Raw genomic sequence first — 18904 nt, 5'->3', positions numbered from 1 at the left:
ATTTTAGGTTCCGTTAAGTGCTCCTCCACACGTGGTGTACGAGAAGCCAAGAGCCAAGGAAGTAATATCGGGTTTAATCTCTCATACAAACAGGCAGGTACAGTAATAGAGCAGCAACTCCCAGGTTTATTTTATGCGGACGAGATTGTGTTGCTCGCTAACAAGCAAAGTGATTTGCAACGTCTGGCTAATATCTGTGGACAGGAAGGCAACAATTTAGGTTTGAAATTTAGTGTTGGAAAATCAGGTGTTATGGTATTCAATGAAAACAGTGAACAGACAGTGGAGATACAGGGCCAAGAAATACCTCGGGTAACAGAATATAAGTACCTTAGTATATGGATAAACGAAGGCAATGGATATATGGAAGCACAGGAAAAAAATCATAACAGTCAAGGGGAAGAGAAATGCAGCCATAATGAAGCACAGAGCGCTATGGGGATACAATAGGTACGAGGTCCTACGAGGTATGTGGAAAGGGGTAATGGTTCCAGGACTTACTTTTGGAAATGCGGTTGTTTGCTTTAAATCAGGGGTACAATCAGGGCTCGACGGGAACCAAAGGTCTGTGGGTCGCCTCGCATTGGGCGCTCACGGGAAGACTACAAATGAAGCTGTGCAGGGGGATATGGGCTGGACTAGTTTTGAAGTGAGGGAAGCTCGCAGTAAAATTGAGTATGAAGAACGGCTGAGGAATATGGAAGAAAGTAATTGGGCTGGGAGAGTGTTCAGGTATCTGTACAGGCAAAACATTGATTCACAGTGGAGCAAAAGAACTAGGAAGCTTACCAGCAAGTATGCGGCCTGTGGGGTGGGCAACACAGCAACAAAGAAGGTCAAGCGGAAAGTTAGAGAGGCTGAATTAATCTCATGGGTGGCGGCAATGGAAACGAAACCTGCCATAAGTAACTACTTAAGAGGAAAAAACGAAATCAGGAAAGAAACCATTTATGATAACTCAAAGGGAAGCTCATTACTTTTCGAAGCGAGATCGGGATGCCTTAGAACACGCACCTATAAAGCGAGATATAAGAAGGAAGAAGAAGCATGTGCTTGCTGCGGTAAAGCTAGGGGAACGACGGAGCAAATTTTATTAGAATGTGAAGACGTCTACCCAGCGGTCGATTTAGGCACCACTGGCCTCCTTGAAGCCCTTGGGTTCAGCGGGAGCAGTGGTAAAGCAAACAGGTCCGCAATAGACATTAGTAAGGGGCGATTGGAGGATTGGTGGAAGAAAAGTAGGGAAACGACAAAAGACGGAGACGTACAAAAACACAGTTCGCAATAGGGGATCAGAAAATTTGGACGTATTAGTTCATAGTGTTTTTTTCTTTTCTTTTTTCATTGGTTAACCTAGGTAGGATATCAGGCAGCATATTAGCAAGAGCTTGGTGGCGCAACCCACCGCCCCGTTCCAAAGGGGACGCTCATAACAACCATCCCATCCGAACTACGTTCGCAACCTGCCTTTAGTCTTCATTGCATGTGGAGACCCATCATGAGATTGCTTTGTGCCTGTACTGTGATTGCACCGCCACGTGTTCGGGGCGCATTTTAGGTTCCGTTAAGTGCTCCTTCACACGTGGTGTAGATGGTGGGTAGGAATGGAACCTGCCGAGAAGCCAAGAGACTGCAGCTGTGGCGGTGTGATTGTGCGCTCCAGTGCGCGTGAAGAGGGGTCGGCTGTGGGTTCGCTTTCAAAGGTGTCCGGCGCCATTCGCAGAAATTCGTGGTCGGCAAGGCGCTGGCACATACATATAATATCAGCAATGCAGGTCGGATCCTTGGTGGCCAACACATTCAAGGCTGCAGTCACAATGCCTTTGAGTACAAGGCGTACTCTGTCGGTTTCCATCATCGAATCGTTGACATGTCGGCGAAATGAGAGGACATCATCTACATGCGAGGTTTGGGACTTGCCTAGTTGCTGCTTTCGAGAGCGCAACAAACTGCGGGAGGACGAAAACCTTCTTCAAAGAATTCCAGCCGGGGAAGTTGATCTTGTGGTTGAATGAAGAAGCCTTCGCTACGCCCTTGAGTTAGAAGTATATGCGGCGTAGCCTAATCGCCTTGCCCCACCGGTTGCGTGAACTTACCCGGGCGTAGTTGTCAAGCCAATCCTGCACATCTTCACTGTGAAGGCCAGCGAGCAGATGGGGGATCGTGCAAGGGCCCAGAGATGATCCGAGGAGAGCATGTGGCAGACGTAGCCGAGACTGTAGATGGTGGTGTGTGTGATGGAGCGTCTTGCAGCTTGAGGGCGATTAGCTGGCGCAAGCGGCTACCTGAGCGAAGCTCCAGCACGTAGAGCAGGCGAGAAGACGTTCAGGAACCTATGAGCAACCTCCACCACGTGTGACGTAGCAGTTAACACGACCTTGAACACGGCCCGAACACGTTGCAGCACAATGAATGTATTGCCAAGTTTGCATTGCGAGGTTTTCAGATGCGATATGAACTGTGATCATAAGCTGCCATGTGTGCTCAGCCCCAACGTTATGTTGGACTCCTACTGTAAGGTATGCAATGTGCAGCTCGGTGTGGTGGCCACTTTGTGTGGCTGCAACGCGCAACTTCATGCATCTTCTTAAACTGCAAACATGCAAGCTAAGTACCATTGATCTGTTCGCGTGACACATTCGTCTGAACCATGGAGTGCCTATTGGAAAATTGTGATCACAACCCAGGGCAGGTCCTGTCACGCATGCAAACTGAGAACTGTTCGATGCATGCTGACTAAGTGGCAGTGCTGCAGTGGGAAAGCATAATTTGTTACACATCAGAACACCATGTGATCTACATGTGCAGCGTCTTTCACACAACATTTGTGTGATACATGGCGTGAAGTCGTTTTTGTATCACTGTACCTTTCTGTTTACTCGTTAGAGAATTTAGAGAATTGGTGCACAAAGTGAACCTGATTGGGTCGTTTCATGTCATATGCACGTGCATCACACCTTCGACTCAGAGTCGTTAAGTTAGCTGCCAAGGGACATGAAAAATGCGATGGTCATCACGATGTCGCAATACATGTAGCATCATCGTTACACAAAACAGGAAGTTTTGCTCTATGCGAACTGTATCGCTTCACCATGCACATGCTTACTGCAGCAATGATTCCTTCTGGGTAAAGCGGAACATACAATACAGTGCATTGCATGTAAATTCCTTGCTGGGATCACATTTGCAGCTGGCCGTGTGCTTCATGCTCTTCATCTTTGTATCTTGCAATCGAGCTTGTTGCAACATTTCTCATGGAGGCGTAGCCGGAGTTAAACATTTCTTTTCAAGCGTCCTTGCTCTACATTGCACCACCTTCCCAAGTGAATCACTTCAGATGACCACTGTATGATACGTGTAGCGAATTGTCTGCAGTATAAGTTGCGGTCCGCTTGTAATGCCACACGTGTTGCCCTATCGGAGCTATGGCAAAATGGTTTGACCCCTGTTGCTTCACACAATTGTCCAACTTAACTGGCAAGGGTCATCCGCCACCATATGACGGTGGCCATACGTACTTCGAGTGGGCAATGCGTGCTTCTATGCCTGCACATCAATACCTCCCGATTATTTCGTAGTGTACTGCTTCATGCCACATGGCACGTAATCTGAAGCACAGTTCACTTTTGCGTTTACGCCACAGACAAGAAAGCGCGCCTCAATGGGGCCTAGGCTATTTTCAGAAAGCCGAAAGGCCCCATTCTGAGAGTGCATCACTAAGCATTGGCCCCTTCACAGGGCAATGGCGCTCGCTCTTAAAGTGTACCATACTCATCTTCGTATTATGTGGTCAAAAATGCTGCGGCATCTCCTCACAACAAAAATTTCCTCAATGGGCCGAAAGCACTTGTGCACCTTTCTTGCAGTCATGCTTCTGTACCCATAGCGTGGTGTAGTAGTTCATACAAGAATGTCGCATACAAGATATGTGCCGAAATGATCTTTAAATGAGCTTCCAGACTCCTCCAATTAGCAAATGTACGAGGAGGTTCACACACGCTTGCCAGGAAATGTCTGCCTCGCATGTTCCACGCACCTGCTGAATAGAACAATCGGTGGAAACACATGCATTTGCACTGTTTGTGTGTCAAAACTTATTATGGAATAGGATATGAGCAAGCGTGTAATGTGTATGCTCTTTGCAAAATATGCATGTAACGCTGTTGGATGCTGTTGCATTCGATCCCACCTCGGCTCTATTTCCTCAGCTGCTACAAAACGTCGCATGCGTGCTGTGCCTTCATGATGTCAGACACATATCGTGGAGTGGCACATTTGTCCAAGTAACGTCTGCAGAACCGCAAAAGATTCATGCTCTACCTTCCCATGTCAGCACCTCAGCAAGGCAACGTACACGTTTAGTTACGTTTCCTTCACATATCATTGTGTCGCACACACTCCTACACCACCCCAAACATAATGTGTCAAGGGAAACATCATGTCCGCTACACTATCCCACTTGCGAACGGTTGTGTAATGATAGCTGCTTCTATAGGTGGACAGTTGCATTCCTAACCGCCTTGGGGCCAAGGCTTGTCGTGCTTTTACTGAACGAGGGAAAGGCATAGTTTCACGTTTTCTTCAAGTGCCATGGAGGTGTGCAGCACACACGGAGCAAGTCTGTAGCGCCAACGATGCATGAAATTCTATTGCAAACGATGTATTTTTGCCTTCACATTCTCAGAAACGCAGAATGTGTGTCCCCACGCATTGTGCAAAATCCCTTTAGTGCTGCTGGGAAAAAGTGCTCCCTTGCGTCACGTGCAACTTGCAATGTGCACTGGTGCACCTTCACTGCTGCCAACGGTAACAGCTGTAGGGCAACGTAATGCATCATGTATGATGACAATGCTAGGAATGCAGTCTACACAGGCCCCTGGTAATGAGGCGGCGATGGTGAAAAGAAATCATCTGACGCTATGTCATTCGCCAAACGAGCCACGTTGAGCTTGAACACCATTGCAAAAGCTGTAGAACCCGATTGCATTCTTGTATCAACTGTGGGGCCACAGAAGACGCTCGACAACTGTTGCAACACCCCATTGTAGGAAAAAGCAAACACGAGTCAATTTCTGCGTGTCATTGGCACCGCTCTGGGGGTGAGGTATTGGGGGTGAGGTGAGGTATCATTCCATGGCATGGTGGCGCTGCAGACTACGCGGAAGTTCTGTCTTTGCGGCTAAGGCACTTCACCAGCATGGCGCTGGATGGCAGTAATGATTCTTCGATTGGCTACGGTCGCTTCAAAAATATTTGCCACTACCATGGTGCTATGCAGCCATGTTTGCTTTTGCAAACAGACCTTCACGACCAGTCACACTGTCGCAAACAGCTTCCACACGAGGAAAGGCTCAACAGCGATTGGCAAATGGAGACTGTGCCTTGTTTACAGTGCACGTGTTGTATGCTTGGCAATACATGCGATTCCACTTCGTTGAATTCCTTCATGCGCAGATTTCTCATACGGATGCACAGCTGCATTAATTTCGTGCTCGTATTCTGAAGCACGAGGCTATAGCACTGACTACCCACATGTTGCGAGCAGTTTCAACAATGTTGCACAATGCAACACCTAAAGCAATGTTACCATTGTCCTGTCTTCACGTAGGAGCACAATGCTTCTCGTCCCCTTAGGATCTGCTTGACTGTTCTTCCTTGGTCAAGATCACATCGGTCAATGACACACAATACGCGTATGGCTGAACAAGGCCCACAACAGCACATGCATCCGCAACGCGCAAGGATGAGAGAGCCGGTTTCATGGCATAGGAGCATCGGGAGGTAGAGTGCTGCGAAAAATATGATGCTCACGTGCTTCAAAAAGTACGCGTAATCACACTTTTAACGGCATTTCACGAGGAACACTATTGCCGCCCATCAAGCATTGGCAAGTGCACATGACATGCCCTAGTTGGGCTAATTTTCTCTAGCATACACTATCATCGTCGTTCAGTAGCCGGGCGCCGTGATGAAAAGAGAAGCACGAAAGACATCACAATGACAGCAACACTATGAATGTCACCGTATGACACCAACGTAATGTTAATGATGCAACACTGCCACTGCCGTAACATCAGAAAGGCTAAAGAACAACATTAACACACATGCGACAGGCTTGCAGCCGAATGCAAACATGTCAAAGGCGCACCGATGCTGCATTTACAAGGATATTGAAACGACATCACCATTAGGGCAACCAGAATGGTATGATCACAGTTGCATTATTGCAACAGGCACACTTGTGTGACGACAATGCAGTGTTCACAACTGCTGCAAGTGAAAACGACAACGAAGACAGAGAAAACCGCGTTTGCCGTGGCGCGAGACTGGCGTCATCGCACGTGCCGGAGCAGCTTGAGAACATCTGAACAAAGGGCTATCACTGAATAAACGGGCGCAGTGTTCCCGTTCTTGTGTGGCCTTTATTACGCTCCTGGCCGTCCGGCCGGACGCTGTTCCCGCCTGGTAGCAGTCATAACAGTTGATTTATAACAGTGGTGACGAGCAACGAACCAGAACCCTGATGACGGCGAACACTCCTGCCATGGCGTACCAAGTTCCACAGTTCGACGACGCCAAGGACAAGTGGTCGTCGTACTACACCAGAGTCGAGTCGTACTTCGAGGGTGACGGCATCGTCGATGACGCTAAAAAAAGGGCGCTTCTCATCTCGGCACTGAGCTCGAAGCCTATCGACGTACTGAGTGGACGTTGTGCCCCGCGAAAGGTGAGCGAGTTAACTACGCGGAAGCGGTTACCATTCTCGAAGAATTTTACGCACCCCCGCCAAATGAGATAGCCGCAAGCTTAAAGTTCTTTACCCGCATTCAAAGGGAAGCGAAATCAGCTCAACAGGTTATCGTGGAGCTTTGACGCCTGGCTGATAAATGCATATTCGGGACCATGTTGAACCACCTGCTGCGAGACAGGATCGTGTGTGGAATTCGCAGCAGTGACGTGCAGAAGGCACTGCTTTCTCACCAGAAACTGACATTGCAGGAGGCACAACACATTGTGCTTGCAGCACAGGCTGCATGACAGGGTGTTCAGCTTATGAAGCAGACGGAACCGAAAGAAGAGCCCGAGCTTCACAGACTAGCGGGCGATCGACCGCAGCGACAGGCAGGAAAAACCTGTAGTCAGGGAAGTGGATCGTCTCAAAGTTGTCATCGATGTTGAATCCGCTAGCATTGTGAGGCGACTTGTGCCTTTAAACATGCCTAATGTTTCAGCTGTAGGGAAAATGGGCACCTAGCTGCCGTGTGTCGATCTAAGGAAAAGCGACCGCACCAGAGCTTGGCGCTGAGCAGCAGCTCAATGGAAAATGCCGAAGCCGAGCTCTCCGCACAGTTGTATACACTAAAGCCGCAACCAATCGCAGACAACGGAATCGTCAGCCCGGTACGATGCAATTTTTGCTGGGGTGGAGCCGACATCGTGATGGAAATTGACACCGGCTCACTCGTGCACGTGGTGCCCTGGGACGTCTACTCCCAACATCACACAAGCTAGCCCCGCATTGAAGAATCCACCTTGAGGTTGTCATGCTACTTGGGTGCGTTGCCTATAGCCGGGAAGCTAACGCTCCCAGTTTCATTCTGCGGTACGACTGTCACGGCGTCACTGACCGTTGTTCGCGTCTCCGGACCGAGCCTGTGTGGCCGTGATCTCATCCAGGCGCTGAACAACGAAGGGGCCGCGGTTTTGAGCGTGTCCAGCATTAAGGAGCAAGGGCTAAACTTGCAAGCGATCCTGTGTGAGTACGAGGACGTGATTACACCTGAACTGGGTCTGTTCAAGGTTCCGCCCACTCATCTATACATAAAGGAGGATGCAGTTCCAAAGTTCTTCAAAGCCAGGCCACTTCCATATGCATAGCGACAAAACGTTTCATACGAGCTGGACAGGCTTGTTAAATTCAGAGTCCTGTCCCCGGTGGCTCACTTAGAGTGGGCGACGCCGATAGTTCCGGCAATGAAGACGAAGCAGTTCGATTGTGTGGCGATTACAAGCTAACGGTAAATGCCAGCTGTGTGACGGAGCAGTACCCACTCCCGGTAATCAATGACCTTTTTGCTGCACTGCACGAGGGTGGCGTTTACAGCACATTGAACCTTCGAGACGCCTACAACCAGGTTCCCCTGGATGAGCAGTCAAAGAAGCTGCCGGTCATTAACACACATGGGGGATTATTTTGCTTTAATCGCCTGCCATTTGGTGTTTCTTCTGCCCCAGCTATCTTTCAGCGAATAATGGACAGCGTCCTAAACGGTTTGCCGGGAGTCCAGGCGTACTTTGACGACGTTCTGGTTGCCGAGAAGGGGAACAACGGTAGAAAGAACCTCAAGGCAGTTCTCCCGCGCTTTCGAGAGTACGGCATCAAGCTAAGGAAGGACAAGTGCACCTTCAGGATGCCTGAGGTTTCGTATCACGGCCACAAGATCAGTACTGGAGGGCTGCAACCTCTGGAGAAGAACATGGATGCTGTCATGAGGGCGCGAACACCCAGGCACGTGAGCGAGCTGCGTTCATACCTGGGTCTTCTCACGTATTACAGCAAGTTCATTCCCAATATGGCTAGTCTGCTATCACCGCTCTACAATTTGCTCACCAAAGAACGTCGCTGGAATTGTGGCTGTCAACAACGGGAAGCGTTTCAGAAGTCAAAAAACTCTTTATGCAATGCCAAAAAGCTCACTCACTTTGATCCCTCACTGCCGCTGCGCTTGGAGTGCGATGCGTCACCCAACGGTATCGGAGCGGTACTGTCCCATCGCACTGGCAACGTTGACAAGCTTACAGGCTTTTGTTCTCAAAGACTTAGCAAAGGGGAATGGAATTATTCCCAACTGGAGCGCGAAACGTTGGCCCTAGTGTTCGGGGTATGAAAGTTTCGAGACTACCATCTGGGAAGAACATTCACCTTCATCACATCTCACAAGCCGCTGGTGGGTCTATTTCGCGAAGATCGTCCCACGCCCATCATGGCTGCCGCAAGAATTCAGCATTGGTCCTTGCTGCTGGGAGCATACCAGTACAAGATAGAGTACGAACCTGGCTCGGACAACCTGAATGCTGACGCACTCAGTCGGCCTCCTCTAGAAACCACTGACGACACATCAGAGGAGCTACACGAGTTCGTGCACTCGCTGCAGCAGCTAGAAGACATGCCCCTTTCGTCGCAAGCATCGAGACAATTCACCGAGAAAGTTCAGGTACTTGGAAATGTCAATTCCTACATACTTCATGGTTGGCCAAAGAAGTATGCAGCACCCGATCCGTAGTTGGACCCATACTTCGCACGAAAAAGTGAGCTAACCGTTTACAAAGGTCTCATTTACTGGGGTCACAGAGTCGTGATACCCGAGGCTGCTCGTGGTGACATGCTGCAATTCCTGCACGAGACGCACCAGGGAATGTCAGCAATGAAGTCGTTGGCCCGTACTTTCGTGTGGTGGCCCGGCATCGACGGAGCTATCGAACAAATCAGTAGGAAATGTACTACATGCATACAAGCAAACGCAATGCCACCGGCAAAAATACCAGTAAACTGGCCACTAACGCATGAGAATTGGTCACGTGTCCATTTGGGTTATGCTGGTCCAGTGAACAACACCATGATCCTAGTGGCCATAGATTCACATTCAAAATGGATCGAAGCAATTCCAGTGCGTCATGCCACAGCACAAACGACAGTTACATCCTTGCGTGAAATCTTCAGCAGGCTGGGCATACCAAGAATCATTGTGGCTGACAACGGAACTCAGTTCACGCCAGACACTTTCACGAAGTTTGTGGCAGGAAACAACATAAAGCACTTTAGTACGGCACCATATAACCCCCAATCGAACGGGCTTGCTGAACGCGCCGTGCGGACGCTGAAAGATGGCCTCAAGAAGGTTGGGTCAGGTGACTTGTCTGAGCGATTGGCTAAACTGCTTTTTAGCTACCTTAGAACGCCCCTGGATGATCACAGTCTCAACAACTTTTGCGATACCAGATCCGTTCTCGGTTCGACGCATGCCTTCCACCACCCGTAGCCTTCCCTATCAGTCCACAGGCAGATCAAGAAAACAAGCTGATCCCGGGCACTCCTGTTCGGACTCGCAACTTCGGAGAGGAAGAAAGGTGGCTGCCAGCCACAGTGAAAGAAATAAGAGGATCCCGAATGATCACCGATGCAACGGCAGAAGGTGAGCTTCAGCGTCACATGGATCAAGTCCGTCCTCGATACAGTCTTGTTATAACTCAACTGTTATGACTGCACACCTGCTATCGAGTCACAATGTCAGTAAAGCATCATGGAAGTGACAGCAGTGAATGTATACTGCCAACTCAAGAGAAGAAGCAGAGACGTGACAACAATGCCGTGCTGGCATTGAAAAATTGCCAATGGTAACATGACGGTGCCATTACAATGGCAGTGCGAGCAAGACTACGCTGGAGTGGAAATGCTGATAACAGAAACGTGATGCTGATGTTATTGCAATGTTACAAGTGGATGATTGCAGTGGTGTTACGAAGGTGGAATAACTGCTACGATACGGTAACGATGGCATGACATCTAAAGATGTGGTATTGCGGTAGTGCAATATCATGAAGTGACAGCATCGAGAAAACAGCGTTTTGTTTTCAGATGTGGTGCACGCCTCGCTGCACCATGTCATCGCAAACTTCCACCTCCCACGGTACATATAGTGTTTACACTACATATGATGCACACGAATCTTGCACTTTTCTTTCACTGACCCTGCACACAAGGGTGTGGCGTTAGTGGTGCGATGGCACATCATCCATGACAGCAAGGCTGCAATGCTGTGAGAATGGCGAAATTGCATGATGCAAACGGATTCACACGAACGATGGCGTGCTGGTTGTGGAGATGACGTGTAATCACATTCACATCACCTGCCTTACTGATCTGCTCCTATTCCCACTGAATGCAGCGTTTCCTGGCCCTGCGTCTGGTGCTGCCGCAAGGATGCAGCCAGGAAGTAGCGGGGATACCAGTGGCACGACAGCCAGAACACATTATTGTAGCTTCGACCCTTGCATTCCACAAGACCTGTTGAACAAGGCAGCAGCTAGCATAGGCAATGCTCAGCAGCGCAAGCCGTTGCCTAGACACTGTACAAGAAGCTCCACCTTGAAAGAAAGCCGAGAAACATCACCACAAACACAAACACCTCTATCACAATAAGGAATGTTCGCACGTGTAGGTCAGGTGGGGCAACCAACTGCCACAAAACCACACACACGTCTAATGCCCCAGCAGATGGCGGCAGGTGTCGGCACACTGTAGCAGCAAGGAGGCACCACTTGACAGAAAACCACGCACACTACGAGCTCACAAACACACGTGTCAGCACAAGGGAGCAGGAAAGTGGAGGCACTCTCGGCCGAAATGCGGCAAACACTTGTAATGCAGAAGGGGGCGGCGACAGGTGCCTGCACATGGGAGCGGCAAGGGGAGGCGGCAACGAAACCACAAGCACACCCAGCACAGGAGGAGCAAGTGTCAGCACGTGAGAGCGTCTGGCACAAAGCGACGCACACTGCTCGGGCAGAAAGGGGCGGCGGCAGGTGTCTGCACATGGGAGCGGCAAGGGGAGGCAGCAACGAAACAACAAGCACACCCAGCACAGGAGGAGCAAGTGTCAGCACGTGAGAGCGTCTGGCACAAAGCGACGCACACTGCTCGGGCAGAAGGGGGCGGCGGCAGGTGTCTGCACATGGGAGCGGCAAGGGGAGGCAGCAACGGGCAAACTGCTACAGCATAGCGTTGCAGGCGACGTGCGTGGCGAACCGCTCTCTGTACATGCTGCAAGTGGCGATTACGAGCAATCGAGAGTATTGCAATCTGCCTTGCACGTGCCGCCCTCCCGCGCAAATAGAGTGCCCGCCTGGCCCGAGGTGCTTCACCCTGTGTTCCTGCGCTGCTTGAGCCATGCGGACGGTCGCCGTCGTCTCCTGAGTACACGCGGCCCGTATGCGGCACATCTTCGTCAATGCACAGATTGTGCAGTGCCGCACACGCTGCCACAATCGTAGCTGCCTTTTTGGGGCCGTAATGCAAGGCGCGGTGCCGCTGCAGACATCGGAATTGGCTCTTCATGACGCCGATGCAGCGCTCCACCGCTGACCTTGCGGAAGTGTGCGCGGCGTTGTAGCGCCCTTCCGGCGTGTGCGGGGCAGGGTGGCCGGGCGCAGGTGTCAGGATCCACGGCTCTACGGGGTACGCACTGTCGCCTGCACATAGAAAGATAGCAGTCAGTATTTCTGGCATCTTACGCAACATAGGACATCATACACACGCATCGAGTACAGTTTTCTTTTGAGAGCAACTTCGTTACTACTCACCGAGAAGGTACTCGCCGTCTTGGACGGCAATGCGGCCGCTGGCAATGCTCCGGCGAAGCGACGCGTACCGCCACACGTGCGCGTCGTGGCACGACCCAGGGAATCGCGGGTCAACGTGAATGACCCTCAAGTCCGAGTCACACACCTGAAACACATTGCAGACAATTGTGTGACGGTGACGCCAGTGACTGTCCATTAATTGTTTCATTACATGCAATTTCGTTTACAACTTACGACCATTGCATTCAGGGCGTAATAGCCCTTCCGGCACCAATACGTTGCCTTCTGCGCTGGAGGCAGGTTCGGGGCGACGATGGCGATGAACGTGCCATCCACGCACCCAATCACGCCGCCGAGCCTGCCGCGCTGCAAGAACGCTTGCTTAATTGCAGCTCGCTCGCTGGCGGTGCGTGGGAAGGCCACCCATCCTTGCTCCTTCCCAACCTGAACAATGGCCCGCGCGACTTTTGCAATGCAGCCGCTTACAGACGGCTGGGACATGTCGATGGCCGCCTCACTGCCGACTGGAAGCTGCCAGTTGCAAAGAACCTGAGGGTACAGAGGACTTGGTCCTCAACGCTCAGGCCCCCCGCGGTCGGCGGCTCCAGCAAGTGGGCAAGCTCACTGCAAAGCAGCCGGACGGCGCTCTTCGTCATCCGGAAATGGCGCCGAAAAGCTTCTCCCCTCATGGCGAAGGCGTCACGGTTGCAGCGGGTATGTTGTTCCCGCCGTCGCGCGAGGAACCACGCGAGCAGTGCGTTGTTCATGGCAAAAACACTGCCACCCACACGTGTCACTTGCACAAGGGAACACAGCCTGTTATACATCAATGAATAATCGCCTGGAAACAACACATGCACCACGCCATCAAAAACTCTACTATAAGCTACCACCTAACTACCCTGTACTAGACTCCACCAGCAACCGAACGCCAAATGGCGTGTTCGCTTATTCAATATATGTCCGGAGCACCCAATGACACCGTGACGTTAAAATGACGTAGACAGGAACTACCAGGTGGCGCAAGTGAATTTCCGGTTTTGTCAAAGCAGCCATTCAGCGCGCGCCGCAACGGCGGAGGCGTGGCCAGGGCGAAACTTTCGCGGCGGCGAGCGTTTCAGAACACGTCCCCTGACCAGCGGGTCAAGCGCGTCGGCTTTTATACAGCAGTCGTCGAATGTTCCAGGCTAATCGTTCGGACCCACGTGCTTTCCACAAAGTTCTACACCATTCGCGTCACGCGATGAAATCAGATAACACAGGGTTCGGCGACAACAGACAGCCGGGTAGAAGCATCGATAACTTTCCACAAACTTCGCATACATGCAGGCGTGTCCCGCGCTGTGCGATTACATTTGTTAGGCGGCGAAACGTGGTCGCCCGATAAAGATAAGTACACGTGTCAATACGCTTTACGACTGATAAGTGGGCTACACGGCCTGTGTGAATCGGCTACCTTTTGTTGCGACGCTCTTCCGTGTGGTAGACTGATGCATGGTGCGCGTTTATTTATGTACTGTTGTAAAAACCATTTGTTTATTCACTCAGTACAAATGTACTGCTCCTTCGCCTCAGTACATTTTAGTTACACGGTGAAGCATACCAAAAGTGGGAGGGGGCCGCTATCACTCGGCATAGTATGTCCACTTAGGCGACCTGAGAGGCGGCGGGTGCGCGAGTGTATAATTAAAGAACTCTTATTATGTCCAGTGACAGTGGCCCCTTTCCACTTTTATTATGCTTCACCGCAGTACATTGCTTAGGCATCACAGCGAAACATTGGTGCATTGCGAGAAAGGTAATCTTAAAAAGCCCAATTATGCAACGTTTCTTTGTAGCTTGCTACACCGCAATACAGGGGTGCAAATAAGCATCGTGCAGTAAATCATACTAAGAGTGAAAAGGGCACATAGGTTTACACTGTGCTCATTATTTTCAATTTATATAATTTGCAAGTGCATCTGTGCTCGTGGTAAGCTTCATTGACAATTCTTTGTACATTACAAACAATATTGCAGGGAAGCTTACTAAAGCACATTCGCCATTATGGAAGACGTTATTCACTTTCAACGCAGGAGCACAATGCGGATTCATGCCCATGCTTACGGCTGCAGTGAACATGCTCTTTGAGAATTGATTCGTTGTTCATAAGTGCACTGGTACTTTGAGCTGGAGGGCTCAAGTTGATATGGAAGCACGATTTTTATTATGGGGACAAGGTGTTGCCAAGATGGTTGGAGCACAGCTTTTTATCTTTCAGGCACTTTTTCTACTAGAAGATTCCATAGCAGTGTTTCGAGCCTATTTGAGCCAGCACATAGTGTATATAAAAATCGGACACTGATTGGGAACATCACCTATGCTCTGTGCAGTAAACTGTGCACAGGAGAAGTTTATGCCTATATATAGTAAAAATGTAGCACGACCAGACAAAATAAAAGAGGGTGGGCTGCAGCAATACTAAGTTTTAAATGGTGTTTTACCCTATCCCTTGAGTTTTCTGTTTTTGTGCTTTTCATTATGGATCCTCCACAGTAACCACGGGAGTGCCGAACTTGAGCTTGTTAGTTTCAGGTCTTATGGTTGTTGCTAACAGAACAGTGTGATAAACGAACAAGGGCTTGGAGGCTTCCAATGACCTTGCTTGTCTCATGGCGTCACTTCATAAGCACCGTGAGCCTCCAGACCAACTAGGAAGAGAGGTTTGTTGCAATCGCTTCTGAACGGTATTGCCACCAAACCAACAGTGCTCACAATGACAACTTTTGGACAGTAGAATGCTTGCACCCAGCAAAATCTAAGAAGGAAGCATTCAGGATGTGCAAAGTGGGCCTTTTGAAGCTGGCAGCATTGCTGAAGGGGCTTTGCCTGTCTGCCCTCTTCATGGATACACAAAGATGATTTCTCTTTGAGAGGGATTGTTTCAGAGGTCGTTACATGGCAACAATGCTGGGTGTTTAGTAGCAGAGAAGCGTGTCTTTGCCCACTGTCAGTAATCTATTCCTTCTCCAGTGCCACTGTGAAGTACCTACTTTTTGGACGAAATGTGCTCTCCATACATGCATGCATTTTTAGCCTGTAAAGACGTCCATTACCCCCTTGCCTCAAGCTGGTCCTTGCTGATGTCACCTAAGTAAGCATTGGGGAGTATGGCGATGCACACTTATAAAACACTGTTGATACCAGTGAGACCAGACTAATGGAGCAGCTGTTTTTTTTTTACACTCCATCCTCGTTAGTTACATGAGCAGTTCTTTGTACGAAAAGACGGCATATGGTCGTGCATAGCTTGCGCGCTAAGACTTGTTGGCGTGTTATGACACAGACCTGCCTGAGAACCTTAGCACACTGTCTATATGTAAAAACCTTCTGATGCGTTGATGACTTCCTTCTCATTATGGTTAATAGGTTGACCCAGCAACTGGGTCAACCTACTGTTCAACAGGCTTCCCACTAGTTTTCCCAGCGTCTCCTTTACCAGGGTGCTGCTCATAGGTATCTGTTTTCTTGACCTTGCGCTGGACTTCAACCATGGCCACACCTGCTGAACCTATAGCATGCGATCAAAAAAGCGCTATGCATCATGTTGCTCCAAACTCATGACGTGCTACAAGGACTTGAGGAACACCCTCATTTATTTAAGCCCTCATCATACTGTATGAAGCTTTGCATGATAAGTACGACAATTACCATTTGCTTGTTTTTCAGTGTTATACCTGTCCAGCTTTCTGAAAGCTATCCTGAGTGTTTCAAAAGCAAGATCACTGCCGGACAAGAAGTGCATAAAGCAAGGGTCGCTATAACCACATATATCACACAAAATGAAGAAGACCACTGAGTGTACAGGCGGTTTACTCCATATCCAACAAGCTTGGTTCTCCGTTTGCAAGTGAGTAAACTCAACCCCCAAAGACATGGCCTGTGACAAACTGTGCCAGATGCTATGTCTCCTGCAAAGCTGAAGATGTGTACAAGATCCTGACACCCCGCAGCGGCTTCTACACCGGGCAAACAGGCTACTATAAAAACAACTGTTTTTACTAATATGCTAATAACATGAAAACGGGCAGAAATTTGGCTATTCATTGGGCCCAACTGCAGGTGCAAGCCACTCTTCCACAAGATGTGTGTTCACAGGAACTGAAGCTATACAAATGCAGATAAAAACAATGGTGTTTGAAAGTACTAGAGTTGAACTATATTCTGCACAAGCAGTGCTAGCTGCACCGCTGGTACCTTATAGCCACAATTCATGGCTGCACCACCATTCGAAGGCACTATTCTTGAATTATTAACTTCTATTATATTTATGGTGCCCATATATTGCAAGTACATATCAACTGCATTGTGTGCAGTATGGTTAAATGATGTGAACTATGATAGCCATTCCTAATCTGAAATGCAACAAAAGAGCAAATATAGGCAACAAATTGTAATTCAAAAAGACAACCAGTGCACAGGATAAGTGACAGACTTTCTTATTGAAAAAAAAGTCACGTGTCATGCCACCACCAGTGGGTAGCAATCTTTCAAGCTTGGGTGAGAGGCAAAACTTAGCAAAATGCTACAATCACACTCAAATATAAAACAGCCTTGGACACAAAAAAAAAACGACACCATATTGTACAGAATGAAAGGGCAAGACTCCATCCAAGAAGTCTATGGCACCACATACTTGACGTGGTGTCTTAAAATGGAACGTGTAGAGTCTGAAACCAACAAGAAACTACCCAGAAAAGGTTTCGCTAAGTCTTTTAATGATATAAATTGTCAAACTGTCTCATCACTTCTTACAGCTGAAAAGAAGGCAAGAAAGCCCAATAGCATGGCCGCAGAAAATGTCACCAAATAAATATACTTTGCTTGCCAATGATACCTCCGGTTTAGTTGTGGTCTGACTTTGCGCAATAATTGTGTATAAGCTTGTGCAGAATAATTTTGCAGATAGGGAAGAACAGGGGCGCGATCGGAGATATTTTGTTCGATACGCGTTCTGTTCAGTTGCTGCAACGTCACCAATTGGCAGTATGCAAAATTTGTGACAAGGGGACGGAGAGAGCAGCCAATCAGCAAGCGGTGAACTCCCCGGACGTTGCGTTGCCTCGTCTGTCGTCTGCTTGGGGACCATATACTATAAACCGAAATGGTTTTCGCTTTCTAATAAATCAAACGTCTGTATGAAAAATATGTATTTTTATTCTCAAGCTTAAACACGTTCTCAAATAGTAATGTGTACGACTATTACAATTTATTAGAATCAGTTTTTCTGCAAGGTCGCTAGGTGGTGTTGCGCACGGCGCGAGAAAAAAAAAAAAAAGAGCGGTCTACTCGGCGCACTTTTCAAAATGTCGTCGCACCGAAACGTGCCGCTCGGCCCTCGGGTCTCGGCGCGTCAGAGGGAGCTCCTCCTGTCTTTTATGGAGGAGCACCCCGCCCTCGTGACGCCGTCGTACCCACTGGGGCCATCGCTCACAAAAGCCGACAAGGAGGCGCTGCTGGATGCCGAAGGCCCCGCACGCAAGACCGTGCAGCAGTGGCAGGCCTTCTGGCAGAAGCAGCGGTTCTACGCGGACCAGGCGCTGGCCCTTGTCAGGCAGCAGCAAAGGTGAGCGTGCGCGGATTAATTTCAGCCGGTCGTCTCATACGCTCGGTTTGTTATTTACAGGGGCACCGCAGGCGGTCAGCTTGCTGGATTCCACGGCCGCATCCTGCAGCTAACCGGAACCGCGCGGGTGGATGGTGGGCGAGCCGCTGTGTACGGGCGGTCGGAAGCGGTAAGCACTGGCTTAGAATACTATTATCGCCTAAGTGTTTTGAACTAGCACTTTGTGACCGTCAGAAATTCGGCAAGCGAGGTTCAATGCGACGCGGCCTACGGTGACAAAAAGCGTATTATGGTGTGTCGTTTGTCGCGACACGGTGTGTAGCTCACGTTTGGCGTCGAAAATATCCGCTTGCGTGTCGCGTCGAGACGGTAAAAAGTGGGTTCATTTGCCTACAAACGTTTAGGAAAAGTTCACGCTAGGGCGGTGTTGCTTAGAACTTTGTCGGAAACGGTCGAATCTGCAGGGGTGAAAGGACGCCCAAAGTTAATTTTGAGGCATATTAGAGGAACCTACGTGCTCGAAACTGTTTGAGACCATCGACTGAGGGGCATAGCCAGTGGCTGGCGCACCAAACACGCCCCCCCCCCCCCCCCTTCTCGAAGGTCTTTGTGTGGATAGCATGCTATGTTTTCAAACACCCCTCGAAAAGAAAAAAAATCTAGCTGCGCACTGTCCCCATTACGTGCAGACTCGCTACATTAAACCGTATCAGTTCTCAACACATGCTTACAGTTGGTCCCCCCAGATGAGAGCCTGCAGGCGCGAGCTCTCGCTGGGGACTTCCGGCGCCCTCAGCCCATCCAGCCATTGCCCGCCCAGCCTACAGTTTCGGTTGGCGAGACGCCCGGCACCAGTGGCTTGCAGGTGAATTTGCACACATCACATTTTTTTTTCGTTTATTGCACTCAGTGTGCATAAAGCAGTGTCTTACTTGAAGG

At 49.5% G+C, this 18904-nt stretch overlaps 1 protein-coding gene across 1 annotated transcript; it reads left to right on the top strand.

Annotated features, from left to right (window-relative positions):
* Positions 1-6544: 6544 nt before the first annotated feature.
* LOC140219666 (uncharacterized) lies at positions 6545-9284 on the top strand. The gene is made up of 3 exons (XM_072289572.1): positions 6545-6727; positions 8247-8513; positions 8943-9284. The coding sequence occupies exons 1-3, from the start codon at positions 6545-6547 to the stop codon at positions 9282-9284; spliced, it is 792 nt and encodes a 263-aa protein (XP_072145673.1).
* Positions 9285-18904: the final 9620 nt, after the last annotated feature.

This window comes from Dermacentor andersoni, chromosome 1 (genome assembly GCF_023375885.2).
Source record: "Dermacentor andersoni chromosome 1, qqDerAnde1_hic_scaffold, whole genome shotgun sequence".
Classification (NCBI taxonomy): Eukaryota; Metazoa; Arthropoda; class Arachnida; order Ixodida; family Ixodidae; genus Dermacentor; species Dermacentor andersoni.
This window is presented reverse-complemented; position numbering and strand designations above follow the sequence as displayed.

What these genes read in the sequence shown, in the direction of transcription:
- LOC140219666 (XM_072289572.1), top strand. Translation starts at nt 6,545, where the DNA reads ATGGCGTACCAAGTTCCACAGTTCGACGACGCCAAGGACAAGTGGTCG. An exon ending in GACGTTGTGCCCCGCGAAAG is followed by an intron (nt 6,728 to 8,246) that starts GTGAGCGAGTTA and finishes GCTATCTTTCAG; the next exon opens with CGAATAATGGACAGCGTCCT. An exon ending in GGGCGCGAACACCCAGGCAC is followed by an intron (nt 8,514 to 8,942) that starts GTGAGCGAGCTG and finishes ACATCTCACAAG; the next exon opens with CCGCTGGTGGGTCTATTTCG.